The 18688-nt window shown below is 40.1% G+C and overlaps 4 protein-coding genes and 1 pseudogene across 4 annotated transcripts; all 5 read right to left on the bottom strand.

The window, feature by feature from the left end:
- Positions 1 to 778: 778 nt before the first annotated feature.
- On the bottom strand, positions 779 to 2277 carry LOC128300296 (uncharacterized). The gene is made up of 2 exons (XM_053036312.1): positions 2161 to 2277; positions 779 to 2089 (listed from the first exon to the last, which is right to left on the bottom strand). The coding sequence occupies exons 1-2, from the start codon at positions 2275 to 2277 to the stop codon at positions 779 to 781; spliced, it is 1428 nt and encodes a 475-aa protein (XP_052892272.1).
- Positions 2278 to 3940: 1663 nt separating this feature from the next.
- On the bottom strand, positions 3941 to 5445 carry LOC128300291 (uncharacterized). The gene is made up of 2 exons (XM_053036307.1): positions 5329 to 5445; positions 3941 to 5251 (listed from the first exon to the last, which is right to left on the bottom strand). Exons 1-2 carry the CDS (start codon positions 5443 to 5445, stop codon positions 3941 to 3943), a joined length of 1428 nt encoding a protein of 475 aa, XP_052892267.1.
- A 1238-nt stretch (positions 5446 to 6683) lies between these two features.
- Positions 6684 to 8096, bottom strand: LOC128300266 (uncharacterized; annotated as a pseudogene).
- Positions 8097 to 9329: 1233 nt separating this feature from the next.
- On the bottom strand, positions 9330 to 10828 carry LOC128300264 (uncharacterized). Its single transcript, XM_053036271.1, has 2 exons — positions 10712 to 10828; positions 9330 to 10640 (listed from the first exon to the last, which is right to left on the bottom strand). The coding sequence occupies exons 1-2, from the start codon at positions 10826 to 10828 to the stop codon at positions 9330 to 9332; spliced, it is 1428 nt and encodes a 475-aa protein (XP_052892231.1).
- A 1235-nt stretch (positions 10829 to 12063) lies between these two features.
- On the bottom strand, positions 12064 to 15962 carry LOC128300262 (uncharacterized). Its single transcript, XM_053036266.1, has 2 exons — positions 15894 to 15962; positions 12064 to 13338 (listed from the first exon to the last, which is right to left on the bottom strand). The coding sequence occupies exons 1-2, from the start codon at positions 15960 to 15962 to the stop codon at positions 12064 to 12066; spliced, it is 1344 nt and encodes a 447-aa protein (XP_052892226.1).
- Positions 15963 to 18688: the final 2726 nt, after the last annotated feature.

The raw sequence follows: 18688 nt of genomic DNA, 5'->3' as shown, positions 1-18688 counted from the left end.
TTTATTACTCGCTACATATTAAATTGTGTCTGTAAATTAGAGTGCTCTCACTATAATAGTTAATGGATGTTTTGAAATAACATTGCCTTTATCGAAGGTAGGATCCATTTGAAATTGGGATGAAGTTCAGTTTTCCCAATCACTATGCTGTAAATTTAGATTATGGTTTCTTCAATAGGATTGTTTTATTATTTTCATTAGGCGGAGCTCAAAAGAATTCACACAGAAAAACTCGAACTCTTGGGATATTCCATGGAAAACACCTTGCCCGATTCTGTCACGGTGTTGAATGTGTTCCCTTTCTTGGGAGTGCTTGGGAGTAAATTCAACGTTTGCAATGCCCCCCGACGTTTCGTCAAAATCTATTTAAATTTTGGAAATTTATATATATTGAGAAACAAAACAAATTCATGTCAATCGGCGCAATAGCTGCGCAATTACTGGATACCGCGTTGTAAAATGGTGTTGGGGAAAAACTGCGTTTTACAATTGTTCACTTGAACATGTATCCCATCTCGGTTTAAAACAAGAACAGTACGAAAGTAAAGTAGATTTATATTCAGTTGAATATTCCTTCAAATATTAATAAATGTTTTCATTGCGAAAGTTACAACATTCAGCACAATTCCACATACATAAGCATCGAAAGCAATGCAAGAACTTGTACTTTTACCACATGTTGAACAAAGCTGTACGGCTTATATAACCAATCGGGTTGCGATTCGTTGGTATAGTAACGATCAAAGACAGCATGGAGATGCAATAAAGAGTCAGCGATTTATTTTGGATTCGATATTCCGTCAACCTCGTTATGAATAACTGTTTCCATTACGAAAGATACAACACTCAGTAAGTTTCCGCACGCGTAAGCATACCACAGCAATGTGAGATCTCCTACTTTCACGACTCGATCAACAAAAGTGTCGTGCTTATAGTGCCAAATTGGTTGTGATTTGTTGTTGTAGTGATGATCATAAATACCTGCTTCGGAAATTATTTGTATATCACTCCTAAGCACTTTTCGTAAACGTGGTGACGCAAGGTATAACATATGCCATTCAAAAAATTTAGTATCAGCGTAACGGTAGTGTTCTTGTCTAAAGCGCATCCAGTCTTCTACATAAAATGTATGCCTAATATTTTCAACTTTTGAATTTATCTCCATTGTTCGTTCTTCGTTATCTCGGCCCATTTCAAAAACGCATGGTTTACCTGCTCCAGGATTCGAACCATTAGGATACGTCGAGAAGTTAAAAAATTTAGAATCTTCGTCATCGCTAAACAAACAACGTTCCTGTATCTCCGCCAGCGTGTTGATCTCGGGATGATAGCGCGCGAAAGACATGAAGGAGATGACCAGCGATTGGTAGGACGATACGAGCACTATTCCCATAAGACAGAATACAGTGATCATTCGATTCTCAAACGATCCTCCATATGCTCTTGACGGACCAGCGAGGGAAATCATGAACAGCTCAAGAACTATCTCCACGAAACGGCGTCTTCCGAGAAACTCTCCAAATAAGGAGAGAGTAATGGCCATTGTAAGGACTAGTATTAAGTATGTGATCCATGTGTACATGTCGAAAGGATCGATCAGTATCGATACGATTGACTTGGGCTTGGCTCGAGGGACGACTACTGCTACGAAAATGTTTCCAACACCAAGCACCGTAAGAAAAATGTCCGTTATATACCTGGTAACCACTGGTGCAAATCCTAAGCTAAATTCAAAGGGACCCATTACAACAGCAGTGGCGTTTATCTTCTTGGCGACTAACTCTAGGAAGTACTCGTCGAATGTCATTGAATAGCGCAAGAAATCCATTATATACAGATTCAAGTCAAAACCGTACAAATCACGCATCTCGTCCGGTATGATAATGTGGTGAGGATCGATCGTGATCGTTTGATTAGAGAAACGATTCCAGTGATAGATTTCGATCGTGTTGTCTAGATCGTACACCACTTCGTAACCTTTCCGGAAAGCTTCTGCAATGGTTGCGTTCGGATGTTTGTGAAATTCTTCGTACTTCCATTTCGGGTAGAAGAATATTGTTCGAATGTTGTGTTGTACATAATGTGCATACTGAAAAAATCGAACAGATACTTTGTGTATCGATTTTAGGTGATTTTTCGAATCGGTGCAAATGTTCTTACCTCGAAATCCACTAAATTATTAATGGGGATGAAATTGCAAAAGTAGCTGTTACCAGCGATGCTAAAATATAGATTTGCTTGGTCGGATATAGTTGTGGTGTACTTCTGATCTTTCATGAAGGCGGGAAATATTGTTTCGAATAGACTTTCATTGCTAAGTTGCAATACTGCGAGGTTTGGAAATTGTTCAACAGGACACAATTGTCGATGAAACTCGAGTAATGCCTTGACATAGAAGCTTGTATTGTATTGAGGAAGAGGATCTAAAGAACAAACTGACACTTGTACCAACACTGATTGAATCAGAAGAAGAACAACACGTAACAGAGTTGTGCGATCGTTGAACATCGTTGTATCGTTGTATGTTGTACCACACTGAAGAAGGACAATTGCAATATCGGTATAATTCGCTGTTGTTGGCGATCGCACTAAGCGCACTGAAAGAGGAATAATGCAATGTTTGTGGAATTTATCACTTTTGTAGTGCTAATATCTTTACCCCTGATCAATCGCTGATAGCGTTTGGAGTGTTATTGTGTGGTGTGATAGTGTAATTGTCTATTCATGAGTTTGTTCGAATTAATTTTGTCGTTGGAAAACACGTATCTTTCAGGTGTTCTCCCGAATTATGTATAGAAAAATGCGCTAGAAAGTCCTTTCTTCCTCTTTTGTTGTAAAATTGATAAAATTATGGTTTTCTGCAGCGACTGGTCACCGCCCGGTTTTTTTTTTTAACATGAATGATCCGTATAGCTATCATTTAGTTTGTTTATATCATGCAGCAGTTACTTGCAGTTCAATGCTTGATGCTTTACTTAGTAAATACTTGCTGTTCTTAGTAATGTTAAAAAAGTTTCGCTTTTCTAGTCCACTAAGTCTGTGCTTTTAAGTTCCTTCATTTCGTTGCAATTTCGTTGCATTTATCAAATTCCATTTCAACTAAATGGTACTTTGTACAATTGAGCACTTTAAAGTCAATGATACGTCAGTCAAACTAATATGGTCAATCATTTGTTGATATTGACTTTTCATTTCTGTAAATCAAGACCGGAACGAAGTACTATTATTGGAAATTTGCAGTGAGTTCAGAGTATGAATCGCATTAAAATATAGCTGATCACTGTTTTCCAGAGAGGAAATCAAATGTAGTTGTGATATTCCTAGTTCTTCCAAGAACCTTCGAATGAAATACACCTTACACGAAATACATGCCAACCATTCAACTCAACATGAGCATTTATGTTTAGTGAACCTCACCATTTCACTATGAAAAGCATCATGATATTTAAAATGAACCCGCTGGTTTGATTAAATGTTAGCATGCATTAATTTTGCCTGCCCATAAATTCCTTAATGGATTCAACAAGTTCCATTGAATGTTCTTTTTTAGTTCATTTTTATGGTCCTTCAAGATTCTCAATTCACATACTAAAGTATTGCATCAATAGCAATACGACCTGTTAATTCTTCTGGAATAAAAAAAATACTTTTGCAATGACACAAGATGAAATATGTGGTACGTGATCTTAATTCCACAGCTGTATTGTGCATTCGTACAAACGGAATGTGCTCAATTTAACATTTATTTTACTTAACATTCTTATTAGAAATAAATGAACATTATAACATTAGATATCATCATTAGATATAAGCGAACATTAAAACCATTAAATTACTTCATTTCATTAAAATGCAATATGCTCTGTTGCCCCATTCTGAATTCCAATACGATTGGAATACTAAACAATTGCTACAGAGTTCCTGCCGAGAAGCTCTTAATTTATTTTTTAACCGATAATCCTTCAAATTCGTTATGAACTATTCTTTCTATTACGAAATATACAACACTCAGTAAGTTTCCGCACGCGTAAGCATACCACAGCAATGTAAGATCTCCTACTTTCACGACTCGATCAACAAAAGTGTCTTGGACATAGTGCCAATTGGATAGTGACTTGTTGTTATAGTAATGGTCATAGATACCTGATTCAAAAATTGCACGAGAATAGAACATAAATATGTTATATAGGCGTGCATTCACAATATAATGCAGTTGGTATTCGAAGAATTTGGTTTTCGCATGATGATAATTGTGAACTTTGTACCGCATGTAATCTTGAGCTGTATGGGCAAACCTGTCATATTTAAGCTGCGAAGCGATCATTATAGTTCGTTCTTCATTGTCACGCGCATATTCAAATCCACATCCTTCGCCTACGCCAGCAAAAGTGCCATTAGGATATGTTTTAAAGTTAAAGAATTGTGCGTCTCTGCCATCCCTAAACAGGCACCGTTCTTGTATCTCCGCCAGCGTGTTGATCTCGGGATGATAGCGCGCGAATGACATGAAGGAAATCACAAGTGATTGATAGGAGGATACGAGTACTATTCCCATAAAGCAGAATACGGTAATGATCCGATTCTCGAATGATCCTCCATATGCTCTTGACGGACCCGCGAGAGTTATCATGATCAACTCAAGTACTATCTCCACGAAACGGTGCCTTCCGAGAAGCTCTCCAAACAAGGCGATGGTAATGGCCATTGTAAGAACCAGTATGAAGTATGTGATCCATGTGTACATGTCGAAAGGATCGATCAGTATCGACACGATTGACTTAGGCTTGGCCCGAGGAACTTTCACTGCCCAATAGATGGTTCCTGCACCAGGAACTAACCCGCTTATGTAAGAATTACGCATGCTTATTAGTGGCATGATTAATATCCGTTTTGTAAAATGATCCGTCACGACAGCAGTGGCGTTGATCTTGCTACAGATCTGTTCTAAAAGGTATGTATCAAAGGTCATTGATTTGCTCATGTGTTCCGGTGAATACATTTCAAGCTCGAAGCCATGCAAATCACGCATCTCGTCCGGTACGATAATGTTGTGAGGATCGATCGTAATCGTTTGATTAGAGAAACGATTCCAGTGATAGATTTCGATCGTGTTGTCTAGATCGTACACCACTTCGTAACCTTTCCGGAAAGCTTCTGCAATGGTTGCGTTCGGATGTTTGTGAAATTCTTCGTACTTCCATTTCGGGTAGAAGAATATCGTTCGAATGTTGTCTTTTACATAATGTGCATCCTGAAAACAAGAAAATCGAACAGATACTTTGTGTGACGATTGTAGGTGATTTTTCGAATCGGTGCAAATGTTCTTACCTCGAAATCCACTAAATTACTAACGGGGATGAAATTACAGAACTTGATGTCACCAGCGATGCTAATATACTGATTTGCTTGTTCGGATATAATAGTGGTGTATGACGGATCGCTCATGAAGACCGGAAATATTGTTTCGAATAGACTTTCATTGCTAAGTTGCAATACTGCGAGGTTTGGAAATTGTTCAACAGGACACAATTGTCGATGAAACTCGAGTAATGCCTTGACATAGAAGCTTGTATTGTATTGAGGAAGAGGATCTAAAGAACAAACTGACACTTGTACCAACACTGATTGAATCAGAAGAAGAACAACACGTAACAGAGTTGTGCGATCGATGAACATTGTTGTACCATACTTAGAACACTGCAGAAAGACAACTGCAATATGTGTGGAATACCTGGCTGCTATGCTTTGACGTGGTATCAAATCGCTGATAATGTTTGATGTTCTAGTCATTGTGTATTCATGAGTATGTTCGTATGAAGGATGTCTTTGGAAAGCATCTATTTGTCGAGCCTTTCCTCGAATTTCGCTAAAAACCCTTTGCTTGTGCAGTATAAGTGTCATAATCTTTTTTCTGCCAGTAATAGTCATTGCCCAATCTATTATACTGGAAACACGAGAGTTCCACATAGCAATCTTTTAGCTTGCTTAAATCATGCAGCATGCAATTTGTAGTTCAGTTATTGCTCGAGGACTGAACATGTTCAACTTCGTAAATATGTTCTTTCATTAGCAAAGAAAGGAAAGTTATATAATCTTAATTCGCTGTTATATGATCTTAAACCTAGCCTATATAGACCGACGAGTAAAATAGTGTGGGGCACACTATCGAAGGTGGATTTGATATCCATGCGAAGGATATCTACCTGCAGGCCAGCTTCTACGGCTTTAAGACAATTGCCTTTATATTGGACTACATTTTTCGTTGTTGATCTTTTGCGGACAAAACCAAGTGTCTCATACAAAAGAGACTTATGCTTCGGCAACGGTAAATAGAGAGGTTATATCACGGTAGTAGGAGGCCACCATTCTTCCAAGAGGTTGTAAATATGTCAGAGCGTAACGATTCTTTGAAAATCTTTGATAACCCATGAACTATCGATGTAGCGCACTTTTAGAGGATCGTCGCCAGAATACCGTCATGGCCCACGGTGTTGGAGGGCTTAAGTCGATCGATGGTATGGACAGCCGACGTGGAGCTTATGACCGGTGGCATGTACTTAGACGACTGTCTAAACGCCGTGTTCAAAATTGTAAGAAAGTGGGTTTGAATTTAACAAATGGCTTATTGTACAAGATCGAATGAAATATATAACGGCATGGAGATGCAATAGAGAGTCAGCGATTTATTTTGGATTCGATATTCCGTCAACCTCATTATGAATAACTGTTTCCATTACGAAAGATACAACACTCAGTAAGTTTCCGCACGCGTAAGCATACCACAGCAATGTAAGATCTCCTACTTTCACGACTCGATCAACAAAAGTGTTGTGATTATAGTGCCAAATTGGTTTTGATTTGTTGTTGTAGTAATGATCATAGATACCTGATTCGCGAATTGATTGAAAGTGGAACGTAAATACTTCTCGTAAACGTGGTGTAACATAATATACCAGCTGCCATTCAAAAAATTTAGTATCAGCGTAACGGTAGTGTTCTTGTCTAAAGCGCATCCAGTCTTCTACATAAAATGTATGCCTAAGACTCTCAATTTTGGAATTTATCACCATAGTTCGTTCTTCCGGACAAACAAACGCTAAACAAACAACGTTCCTGTATCTCCGCCAGCGTGTTGATCTCGGGATGATAGCGCGCGAATGACATGAAGGAGATGACTAATGATTGGTAGGACGATACGAGCACTATTCCCATAAGACAGAATACAGTGATCGTTCGATTCTCAAACGATCCTCCATATGCTCTTGACGGACCAGCGAGGGAAATCATGAACAGCTCAAGAACTATCTCCACGAAACGGCGTCTTCCGAGAAACTCTCCAAATAAGGAGAGAGTAATGGCCATTGTAAGGACTAGTATTAAGTATGTGATCCATGTGTACATGTCGAAAGGATCGATCAGTATCGACACGATTGACTTGGGCTTGGCTCGAGGAACCATTATTGCCCAAAAAATATTTCCAATGCCAAGCACCGTAAGGGAAAGGTCCGATATGTACCTGGTAACCACTGGTGCAAATCCTAAGCTAAATTTGAAGGAATCCAACACAACAGCAGTGGCGTTTATCTTCTTGGCGACTAACTCTAGGAAGTACTCGTCGAATGTCATTGAATAGCGCCAGTAATCCAGTACATGCAGTTCCAAATTACTCCCGTACAAATCACGCATCTCGTCCGGTACGATAATGTTGTGAGGATCGATCGTGATCGTTTGATTAGAGAAACGATTCCAGTGATAGATTTCGATCGTGTTGTCTAGATCGTACACCACTTCGTAACCATTCCGGAAAGCTTCTGCAATGGTTGCGTTCGGATGTTTGTGAAATTCTTCGTACTTCCATTCCGGGTAGAAGAATATTGTTCGAATGTTGTGTTGTACATAATGTGCATACTGAAAAAATCGAACAGATACTTTGTGTATCGATTTTAGGTGATTTTTCGAATCGGTGCAAATGTTCTTACCTCGAAATCCACTAAATTATTAATGGGGATGAAATTGCAAAAGTAGCTGTTATCAGCGATTCTAAAATATAGATTTGCTTGGTCGGATATAGTTGTGGTGTACGTCTGATCTTTCATGAAGGCGGGAAATATTGTTTCGAATAGACTTTCATTGCTAAGTTGCAATACTGCGAGGTTTGGAAATTGTTCAACAGGACACAATTGTCGATGAAACTCGAGTAATGTCTTGACATAGAAGCTTGTATTGTATTGAGGAAGAGGATCTAAAGAACAAACTGACACTTGTACCAACACTGATTGAATCAGAAGAAGAACAACACGTAACAGAGTTGTGCGATCGTTGTACATCGTTGTATCATACTTGGAACACTGCAGAAAGACAACTGCAACGTGTGTGGAATACCTGGCTGCTATGCTTTGACGTGTCATCGAATCGTTGATATTGTTTGATATTCTAGTCATTGTGCATTCATGAGTATGTTCGTATGAAGGATGTCTTTGGAAAGCATCTATTTGACAGCCTTTCCTCGAATTTCGCTAAAAACCCTTTGCTTGTGCAGTATTATTGTTATGATCTTTTTTTCTGCCAATAATAATCATTGCCCAATCTATTATACTGGAAACACGAGAGTTCCACATAGCAATCTTTTAGCTTGCTTAAATCATGCAGCATGCAATTTGTAGTTCAGTTATTGCTCGAGGACTGAAAATGTTCAACTTCGTAAATATGTTCTTTCATTAGCAAAGTAAGGAAAGTTATATAATCTTAATTCGCTGTGATATGATCTTAAACCTAGCCTATATAGACCGACGAGTAAAATAGTGTGGGGCACACTATCGAAGGTGGATTTGATATCCATGCGAAGGATATCTACCTGCAGGCCAGCTTCTACGGCTTTAAGACAATTGCCTTTATATTGGACTACATTTTTCGTTGTTGACCTTTTGCGGACAAAACCAAGTGTCTCATACAAAAGAGACTTAAGCTTCGGCAACGGTAAATAAAGAGGTTATATCACGGTAGTAGGAGGCCACCATTCTTCCAAGAGGTTGTAAATATGTCAGAACGTAACTTTGAAAATCTTTGATATCCTATGAGCTATCGATTTAGCGCACTTTTAGAGCATCATCGCCAGAATACCGTCATGGGCCACGGTGTTGGAGGGCTTAAGTCGTTCGATGGTATGGACAGCCGACGTGGAGCTTATGACCGGTGGCATGTACTTAGACGACTGTCTAAACGCCGTGTTCAAAATTGTAAGAAAGTGGGTTTGAATTTAACAAATGGCTTATTGTACAAGATCGAATGAAATATATAACGGCATGGAGATGCAATAGAGAGTCAGCGATTTATTTTGGATTCGATATTCCGTCAACCTCGTTATGAATAACTGTTTCCATTACGAAACATATAACACTCAGTAAGTTTCCGCACGCGTAAGCATACCACAGCAATGTAAGATCTCCTACTTTCACGACTCGATCAACAAAAGTGTCGTGCTTATAGTGCCAAATTGGTTTTGATTTGTTGTTGTAGTAATAATCATAGATACCTGATTCGCGAATAGATTGAAAGTAGAAACTAATTACTTCTCGTAAACGTGGTGAAACATAGTATACCAGCTGCCATTCAAAAAATTTAGTATCAGCGTAACGGTAGTGTTCTTGTCTAAAGCGCATCCAGTCTTCTACATAAAATGTATGCCTAAGACTCTCAACTTTCGAATTTATCACCATAGTTCGTTCTTCGTTATCTCGACCCGTTTCAAAAATACAAAGTCCTCCTGGACTAACACTCGTAATATCAGTAGTTGTTGTGAAATTAAACTCTTGTGCATCTTCGTCATCGCTAAACAAACATCGTTCCTGTATCTCCGCCAGCGTGTTGATCTCGGGATGATAGCGCGCGAATGACATAAAGGAGATGACTAATGATTGGTAGGACGATACGAGCACTATTCCCATAAGACAGAATACAGTGATCATTCGATTCTCGAACGATCCTCCATATGCTCTTGACGGACCAGCGAGGGAAATCATGAACAGCTCAAGAACTATCTCCACGAAACGGCGTCTTCCGAGAAGCTCTCCAAATAAGGAGAGAGTAATGGCCATTGTAAGGACTAGTATTAAGTATGTGATCCATGTGTACATGTCGAAAGGATCGATCAGTATCGACACGATTGACTTGGGCTTGGCTCGAGGAACCATTATTGCCCAAAAAATATTTCCAATGCCAAGCACCGTAAAGGAAAGGTCCGATATGTACCTGGAAACCATTGGTGCAAATCCTAAGCTAAATTTGAAGGAATCCAACACAACAGCAGTGGCGTTTATCTTCTTGGCGACTAACTCTAGGAAGTACTCGTCGAATGTCATTGAATAGCGCCAGTAATCCAGTACATGCAGTTCCAAATTACTCCCGTACAAATCACGCATCTCGTCCGGTACGATAATGTTGTAAGGATCGATCGTAATCGTTTGATTAGAGAAACGATTCCAGTGATAGATTTCGATCGTGTTGTCTAGATCGTACACCATTTCGTAACCATTCCGGAAAGCTTCTGCAATGGTTGAATTCGGATGTTTGTGAAATTCTTCGTACTTCCATTTCGGGTAGAAGAATATCGTTCGAATGTTGTGTTGTACATAATGTGCATACTGAAAAAATCGAACAGATTCTTTGTATGACGATTGTAGGTGATTTTTCGAATCGGTGCAAATGTTCTTACCTCGAAATCCACTAAATTACTAACGGGGATGAAATTACAGAACTTGATGTCACCAGCGATGCTAATATACTGATTTGCTTGTTCGGATATAGTTGTGGTGTATGACGGATCGCTCATGAAGACCGGAAATATTGTTTCGAATAGACTTTCATTGCTAAGTTGCAATACTGCGAGGTTTGGAAATTGTTCAACAGGACACAATTGTCGATGAAACTCGAGTAATGTCTTGACATAGAAGCTTGTATTGTATTGAGGAAGAGGATCTAAAGAACAAACTGACACTTGTACCAACACTGATTGAATCAGAAGAAGAACAACACGTAACAGAGTTGTGCGATCGATGAACATCGTTGTACCATACTTAGAACACTGCAGAAAGACAACTGCAATATGTGTGGAATACCTGGCTGCTATGCTTTGACGTGGTATCAAATCGCTGATAATGTTTGATGTTCTAGTCATTGTGTATTCATGAGTATGTTCGTATGAAGGATGTCTTTGGAAAGCATCTATTTGTCGAGCCTTTCCTCGAATTTCGCTAAAAACCCTTTGCTTGTGCAGTATTATTGTTATGATCTTTTTTTCTGCCAATAATAATCATTGCCCAATCTATTATACTGGAAACACGAGAGTTCCACATAGCAATCTTTTAGCTTGCTTAAATCATGCAGCATGCAATTTGTAGTTCAGTTATTGCTCGAGGACTGAACATGTTCAACTTCGTAAATATGTTCTTTCATTAGCAAAGTAAGGAAAGTTATATAATCTTAATTCGCTGTGATATGATCTTAAACCTAGCCTATATAGACCGACGAGTAGAATAGTGTGGGGCACACTATCGAAGGTGGATTTGATATCCGTGCGAAAGATATCTACCTGCAGGCCAGCTTCTACGGCTTTAAGACAATTGCCTTTATATTGGACTACATTTTTCGTTGTTGATCTTTTGCGGACAAAACCAAGTGTCTCATACAAAAGAGACTTATGCTTCGGCAACGGTAAATAGAGAGGTTATATCACGGTAGTAGGAGGCCACCATTCTTCCAAGAGGTTGTAAATATGTCAGAACGTAACTTTGAAAATCTTTGATAACCCATGAACTATCGATGTAGCGCACTTTTAGAGGATCGTCGCCAGAATACCGTCATGGCCCACGGTGTTGCAGGGCTTAAGTCGATCGATTGTATGGGCAGCCGACGTGGAGCTTATGACCGGTGACATTTACTTAGACGACTGTCTAAACGCCGTGTTCAAACTTGTTAAGAATGTGGGGTTGAATATAAAAAATGGCTTATTTTACAAGATCGAATGAAATACATAACAGCTTGGAAATGCAATAGAGAGTCAGCGATTTATTTTGGATTCGATATTCCGTTAACCTCATTATGAATAACTGTTTCCATTACGAAAGATACAACACTCAGTAAGTTTCCGCACGCGTAAGCATACCACAGCAATGTAAGGTCTCCTACTTTCACGACTCGATCAACAAAGGTATTTGGCTTATAGAGCCAAGCTGGTTGTGATTTGTTGTTGTAGTAATGATCATACATACCTGATTCGGTAATTGCCTGAATATTGAACGTAAATTTATCACGAAGACGTGGATTAATCATATAGCAGAGTTGGTACTCGAAAAACTTAGTATTGGCGTAGCGAAAATTTTCTACTCTGTAGCGAATGTGATCTTCGGTGAAAAACATGCGCTTGTTTGTAATAAGTTTTGAAGCAACTGTTATAGTTCGTTCTTCGTTATCTCGTCCCATTTCGAAAAAGCATTCCTGATCTACTTTACCATTAAGCCCATTAGGATATGTCTTAAAGTTAAAGAACTGAGCATCCTGATCATCCCTAAACAGACATCGATCCTGTATCTCCGCCAGCGTGTTGATCTCGGGATGATAGCGCGCGAAAGACATGAAGGAGATGACCAGCGATTGGTAGGACGATACGAGCACTATTCCCATAAGACAGAATACAGTGATCATTCGATTCTCAAACGATCCTCCATATGCTCTTGACGGACCAGCGAGGGAAATCATGAACAGCTCAAGAACTATCTCCACGAAACGGCGTCTTCCGAGAAGCTTTCCAAATAAGGAGAGAGTAATGGCCATTGTAAGGACTAGTATTAAGTATGTGATCCATGTGTACATGTCGAAAGGATCGATCAGTATCGATACGATTGACTTGGGCTTGGCTCGAGGGACATTTACTGCGAGAAAAATGATCCCTGGACCCGGCACCAGCCCTCTTAAAATCACATTTTTTATTCCTACCAGCACACTAACTGATATTCGATTTGAATATACATCCGTCACAACAGCAGTGGCGTTTATCTTACTACAAATCTGCTCTAAAAGGTATATGTCAAAGGTCATTACTGTGCTCATAAAGTCAAGGTAATACATTTCAATCTCGAAGCCGTGCAAGTTACGAATCTCGTCCGGTACGATAATGTTGTGAGGATCGATCGTAATCGTTTGATTAGAGAAACGATTCCAGTGATAGATTTCGATCGTGTTGTCTAAAATTTGATGAATTTCTTGCTGTTTCTGCCTTTCCGTGATCAGCCAACAGCTCTTACACGGAAATCTATTATGTTGCTGATGGGGATAAAGTTGCAGCTGGAATATTCATCAGCATGCGTAAAATATAGCGCTGCTTGGTCGGAAATCGTTTTGGTGTACGTGAGGTCGGCCATGAAGCTGGGCAATATTGTTTCGAAGAGACTTTCATCACTAAGCCTTAGCACTACGACGTTTGGAAATTGTTCAACAGGACAAAGTTGTCGATGAAGCTCGAGCAATGCTTCTACGTAGAGAGTAGTACCAATTCGAGGAACGGGATGAAGCAAACTTAAGGACGCTTGAGCGAAAATGAAAATTTGTATGGGAAACAACAGTACCAGTTTTGGTGTAGCTTGCCTGGGCATCACTGTTGCTGTACACTTCAAACTACTGATTGAGGTATTTTGAACTGTGCCGTTGGTATTTAGGTGCATTTTCGATCTTGGTATTGTTTACTTATTGTATCTAAAGTGTTTATGCTTAAGTGTTTTCAAATAATGTATCCTTCGAATCAACATTTATAGCGGACAAAAGCTGTTTGCGTATTAATCTTTATTATTCATGAGAACAGGCTGAAATTGACTCCCTTCTGGCACGTGGCATTAGTGGCACACATCGTCAAAAGTCATCAGCTTGTATCATGTATTTATATCGGAACGATTGACACGGACACATGCGGAAATGTACCGTCAAAGCATCGTAAGTGCTTGGAATACTTTAGGCTGACGCAGACGTCAAGCCCTCCACTTTGATATTAGCCGACAAAGGTAAAGTTGATAGCCTCTTTCTCTCTCTCTCTCTCTCTCTCTCTTGCTTTCTCTCTTTCTCTCTGCCTCTCTTTCTTTCTCTCTTTCTCTCTCCCTCACACACACATTCTCTAATAAACGGATGAATCTGTGTCCCAATTTCTTACATATTTTAATTCCTATTTTCCGGATATTTTTGGAAGTCCATCTCGTCTTGTTAACAACACAAAACAAAATTCAAATGAACCTATTGGGATGTTAAAATGAATCCCAGAAAAGTCTGATAACCTCAAATGACGATGCAACAATTTTGGTACGAAGTCTCATTGACAAGAGTAAAACCAGAAGGCACAATGTAGAAGAGTTCTCGTTCTTCGAACGTTTCGTCGACTGTAGAATGGGCATGAGGTTTCGTTTTGCAGCCGTCCCTGCATTGTAGTCGGCTCGGTTCACGTTCTAACATGCAGGATGATTCCACAGCCATTTGCCTCGATGACGTACCACTGTCGATTCGTTCGGCATCGATTATGCTCCATAATTTGGGGGATGGCAATAACAATAACGATAAATTGAATGGGTTATGCGCTGGAAGAACCTTGTGCACGTTCGGTCGTATGAAGCAAACGGAACTTGCCATTCCTGGAGATAAAGAAGGAGCATACACACACACGCAAAAAAAACATGCAGATCACCGTGGGGAATGCCATTTACCGATTTGTTCATGTCTGTGTTTTTTTCTTCCTTTGGTTCGTTCGTTTATTTAACAGTTCTGTGGTTGGCGCAGTTTGCGGACCATACCAAATGACCGAAACCTTGGGTTTAGACAACCCAAAGGATACGACGTCCGTAAAATGGCCTAACAGCTCATCGAGTCCGAACCATCGGCAGCAGCACATCAGTGTTCGGTTTTGAGATGCTCGCACTGGATGGCTCATTCTTTGGCCGCGTGTGTTCGGGGGGTTTTGGTCGAATTCACTTACGCCGATCGGAGCGTACCCAACAGTGACCGGAAGCTGACCAGAAACCCATTTCGTTTGAAGGGGAACCGAGAACACTAGTTGAAAAATGATTCTTATTTGTCACCAACATATGATATGGTGAATGATTTATGAGCGAAATGAAACACACAACAACGGTTGCGTTGGCCCAACCGGGAATGGATGCGAGATGTTTGCCGCTGGAATCACACTTTGCATAGTTTTAGCCACCTACTTTGCCTGCGAATCATAAATCATCATCAAGATAAACGATCGTACATTTTACCTGGGCTGCAAGTGGAATGAATCTTGCGCGTACTATTTGCATTTCCAGGGTTTAAATTGTGAAAATTGTGAACAAAAGTTGGCGAAAGTTTCGGTACTTCTTACCACCTGACAAGGTGTGACAAGTGTATATCGGAGGAAGAATAAGATGGCGAAACAATCGTTTTAGCTGTTTGGACATTTAAGAACCAGCAAATAAGGAGATATAAGTGGTATTTCAATCGACGGTTCTGGCTTCTACATGGTTCTGCGACTATGAAATATATTGACCACATCTATCTGTGGTAATGATCAATTTTCCAGAAGTTTTAGGCAAATCGATAATTTATTACTAAATCCTTGAACGAATCTTTGTTCTTTTTAAGTTATCATTTTATAACACAATTTTCAGTAAAATTAGCTTCTCCTTTTTTCTAAAGTGACAGACTTCCACAAGTAATTATAGAATTAGATTAAATAAATAGTGCAATTTTTAAAGACAGTTTCTTCTGATATTCTACGAGAACTCTTTGTAGCCATATGGTATTCAACGTGTGCTGTAATGCCGGTGATGTAACCGTTGATGTCGAACTACAACAGTGAAGGTTCACATATCAACGCTTACCGCAAGATTCAACAAAATTTCCTCTAAATGTGAATAGTTGATGCGATCGTCCTTTCTGCCACCTGCCATGTTTGTTGAAGAGTAAATAATGCATTCTAATCCAATATCAGGTAGACATTGCACTACCTTATGCAATTTGACGAACACGAACATTGACGCAAAACTCGAAGCCAATGTGTGGTCGCCAAGCAGATAGATGGATTTTCACTGGAACACTGCCCGGTGATTTTGCACTCTGTTTTGGCAGTTGGCCACTTCGCAGCTGGTTTTTCTTTTCCTGTGCGGAAAACTCATGCTGATGCCGCCCCGCAAATGGGAAGTTCTTCGCTATCGGACAGCGTGACCAACATTAGCCTTCGCAAGATCAGATGGTACACGGGGCCGTGCCGACGGTTGCTGGACGTAACAATAAATTCAACGTTTTTACTGTCAGCTCCTAAGCTAGTCCGTTGCGTCAGTGTGCTTGAATGGGCACCGAGCATTTTGCACTTCACAGCTTGTTCACTGCACTTATCGATCTGCACGTGTGGTTGCTTCCTCCACGTGCATTCTTTGGAGTGCATATTTAATGATTATTATATCGATTTTCGGGCAGATAATCTACGACTTTCCGTCAAGCTGATTCAGGGATGCTGTCCCGAAAGTGGACCGACTCTAGAGCGGTTTTTTTTCTATGTTTATGCTTACCCTGAATGAAACCACCGTGTAGAGGTGAATGCGATATCTTGGCATATATACTATGTTTACCGCAAAGGACCTACCGAAAGACTACTACTGCTTTACACGCAGTCATGTACGGTCGACCAATCGTTTTCGGCCCAAAAAGGTTCTTAATTACACACAAAACACATTCTTGCATACGCAAATAAGCATCCGTACAGCAATGGAAAGGTCTCAAACAACAGGCCGAGGATCGTGTTGCTCTTATACCCTTCGTAATGTTTGTCAGCGTTTATCAAATCCGTGTGCCGCAAAATGAAGCGAAAAAATAATAAACGACCCAAGTTCGAGCAGATGTAAAACGCGTGTGTCAGCATGTGCGGAATGAAATGTTTCCATCTTTCAAACGAAACAACAATTTCACCTCATCTAATGGTTTGGTCGCTTTCTTAGAAGGTTGCAACATTAGCGAAACAGAGTTGGCAATGAAGCGTTAAGTAGTAGTGTTGACGCAGGCAAATATCGCTTCAAGTTTTGGGCAAATATTTGATGCAGGTTACTTGCGCTACGCCGTACGCTTCACCGATCGAAGGGCGACCAATCATGAGACGCGCACGCTCTTAAACATGCATCCTTCGCAAGTTTCTGCAAGTGGAAGTATTTTAATTTTCGTTTGCTTGTGTTTTGCGGCCACGTTTGCTATACTGCAGCACCCGCGCGCCAGTTTTGGGGCATCGAGCATATGAATAAGTCTTGCCAAAGTTTTCCCCCTCCTACCGAACAAGAAAGGGAAAAGCGTTACAAAGTTGCGTGACTACCGAGCATTAAAGCTGTCAAATAAGATTTTTTTCTCTTTGCTCTCTCTCTGTCTCTCCCGCTTTCGCTCCCCCGTTTCGGAGAACCGTGATTAACGGCCAAAGTTATGTCGACTTGAAACGTAAACCGATTAACGGAAGATGAGAAAATGGTAAATGTTCTTCCTTGTTCTGCTTATCCAAATCACCCCCACACCCCCAGTTTAACCGGGCTTATCGGTTTTGCCGAAGACTAAAAAAGACTACAAAATTTCTGAGTAATTATTTAAATTATAATCACTTGGATAACATTTGCCGTGCGTTTTGTGTGGGACGTAAGCTTTGGGTTAAAGAAGAATGAAGAGGAAAAAAAGCTCGCCCCTTTACGTACATCGTGCGGTGGTATATGTGGAACGCAGAGCGGATGAGTGATTGACGTGGAAAGTAATAGGCAACAGCAACACATGTATGACATTTAAAAAAAAAACCGCTTCTTGAACAGTTTTGTGAAATCGTTTCATCCACGGTAACATCAAACGCGAAACGTTAAGCACGATGGATGAGGAAAATACAAACATAATTACATTATTTGATCATGATTAGGGTAACGAAAACCGAACCTGTTTGGGCTTTATAAAAGCCGGAATTTCGTAAACTCTAGCACTGCTTTCTTTTAAGCCTAGCGCCGGAAGCACTTTGATGCTGCGACAACTCGTCACATGTTGTAATTATTTGTTTCACAGCAGAATACATTCTTATTTTATCCATTAGTCTGCTAAAACAAGCTTAAGGCATTCGTCATGGCTTCCGGTCGTTGCCTAATGCCAAGTTCGGTAACAAAACCAAGACAAACAATTTTACAAAGCACATAATGATTCCTCATTAATTGTGTACCGTCTGGTTTTCGTTCTGTCAGTTTGGGCTTGATGATTGGAGACTTTCTGGCGGTTTGGGAGAATGGTTTGGGAATGGCTGATCGCAACCAGAAGCAAATTAAACTTCAGCCCTGTGGTTGACTATTGGTTGCAGAATTAATTGATATCATCGGTCAGCGTACGCATCACGCGGGTTTGACCCTCTTGCTTAGAAGCATCCCTTCCACCGGCAACGAAGTGAACAACGAACTTAAGTGTTTCAAAAGTAATAATTTCGTGGAAAAAAAACTTTTCCCTTCACACCCACATTGCTTTTTTCCCCCCATTAGCTCGTCAATCCATCAAAGCCAAAAAAGCACTGGAAACGATGAACAGAGCTAGCGAAAATCTCTTTACTTAACGTCAGCACCTGCGGTTCACAGCGAAAGAGCATTTTCACTGCCTATTAATCGTGGCCCGGGGGGCG

The sequence above is a fragment of the Anopheles moucheti genome, chromosome 3 (genome assembly GCF_943734755.1).
Source record: "Anopheles moucheti chromosome 3, idAnoMoucSN_F20_07, whole genome shotgun sequence".
Taxonomy (NCBI): domain Eukaryota; kingdom Metazoa; phylum Arthropoda; class Insecta; order Diptera; family Culicidae; genus Anopheles; species Anopheles moucheti.
Note: the sequence above shows the minus strand (reverse complement) of the source record. Positions and strands in the feature narration are given on the sequence as shown.

Bases quoted from the DNA above. Each gene is read 5' to 3' on its own strand.
- LOC128300296 (XM_053036312.1), bottom strand. From the start codon at position 2,277: ATGAAAGATCAGAAGTACACCACAACTATATCCGACCAAGCAAATCTA. The intron at 2,090-2,160 runs GTAAGAACATTT...CGATTTTTTCAG, and splicing joins ATAATTTAGTGGATTTCGAG to TATGCACATTATGTACAACA.
- LOC128300291 (XM_053036307.1), bottom strand. From the start codon at position 5,445: ATGAGCGATCCGTCATACACCACTATTATATCCGAACAAGCAAATCAG. The intron at 5,252-5,328 runs GTAAGAACATTT...TCTTGTTTTCAG, and splicing joins GTAATTTAGTGGATTTCGAG to GATGCACATTATGTAAAAGA.
- LOC128300264 (XM_053036271.1), bottom strand. From the start codon at position 10,828: ATGAGCGATCCGTCATACACCACAACTATATCCGAACAAGCAAATCAG. The intron at 10,641-10,711 runs GTAAGAACATTT...CGATTTTTTCAG, and splicing joins GTAATTTAGTGGATTTCGAG to TATGCACATTATGTACAACA.
- LOC128300262 (XM_053036266.1), bottom strand. From the start codon at position 15,962: ATGGCAGGTGGCAGAAAGGACGATCGCATCAACTATTCACATTTAGAG. The intron at 13,339-15,893 runs GTAAGCGTTGAT...TGAATATTCCAG, and splicing joins AAATTTTGTTGAATCTTGCG to CTGCAACTTTATCCCCATCA.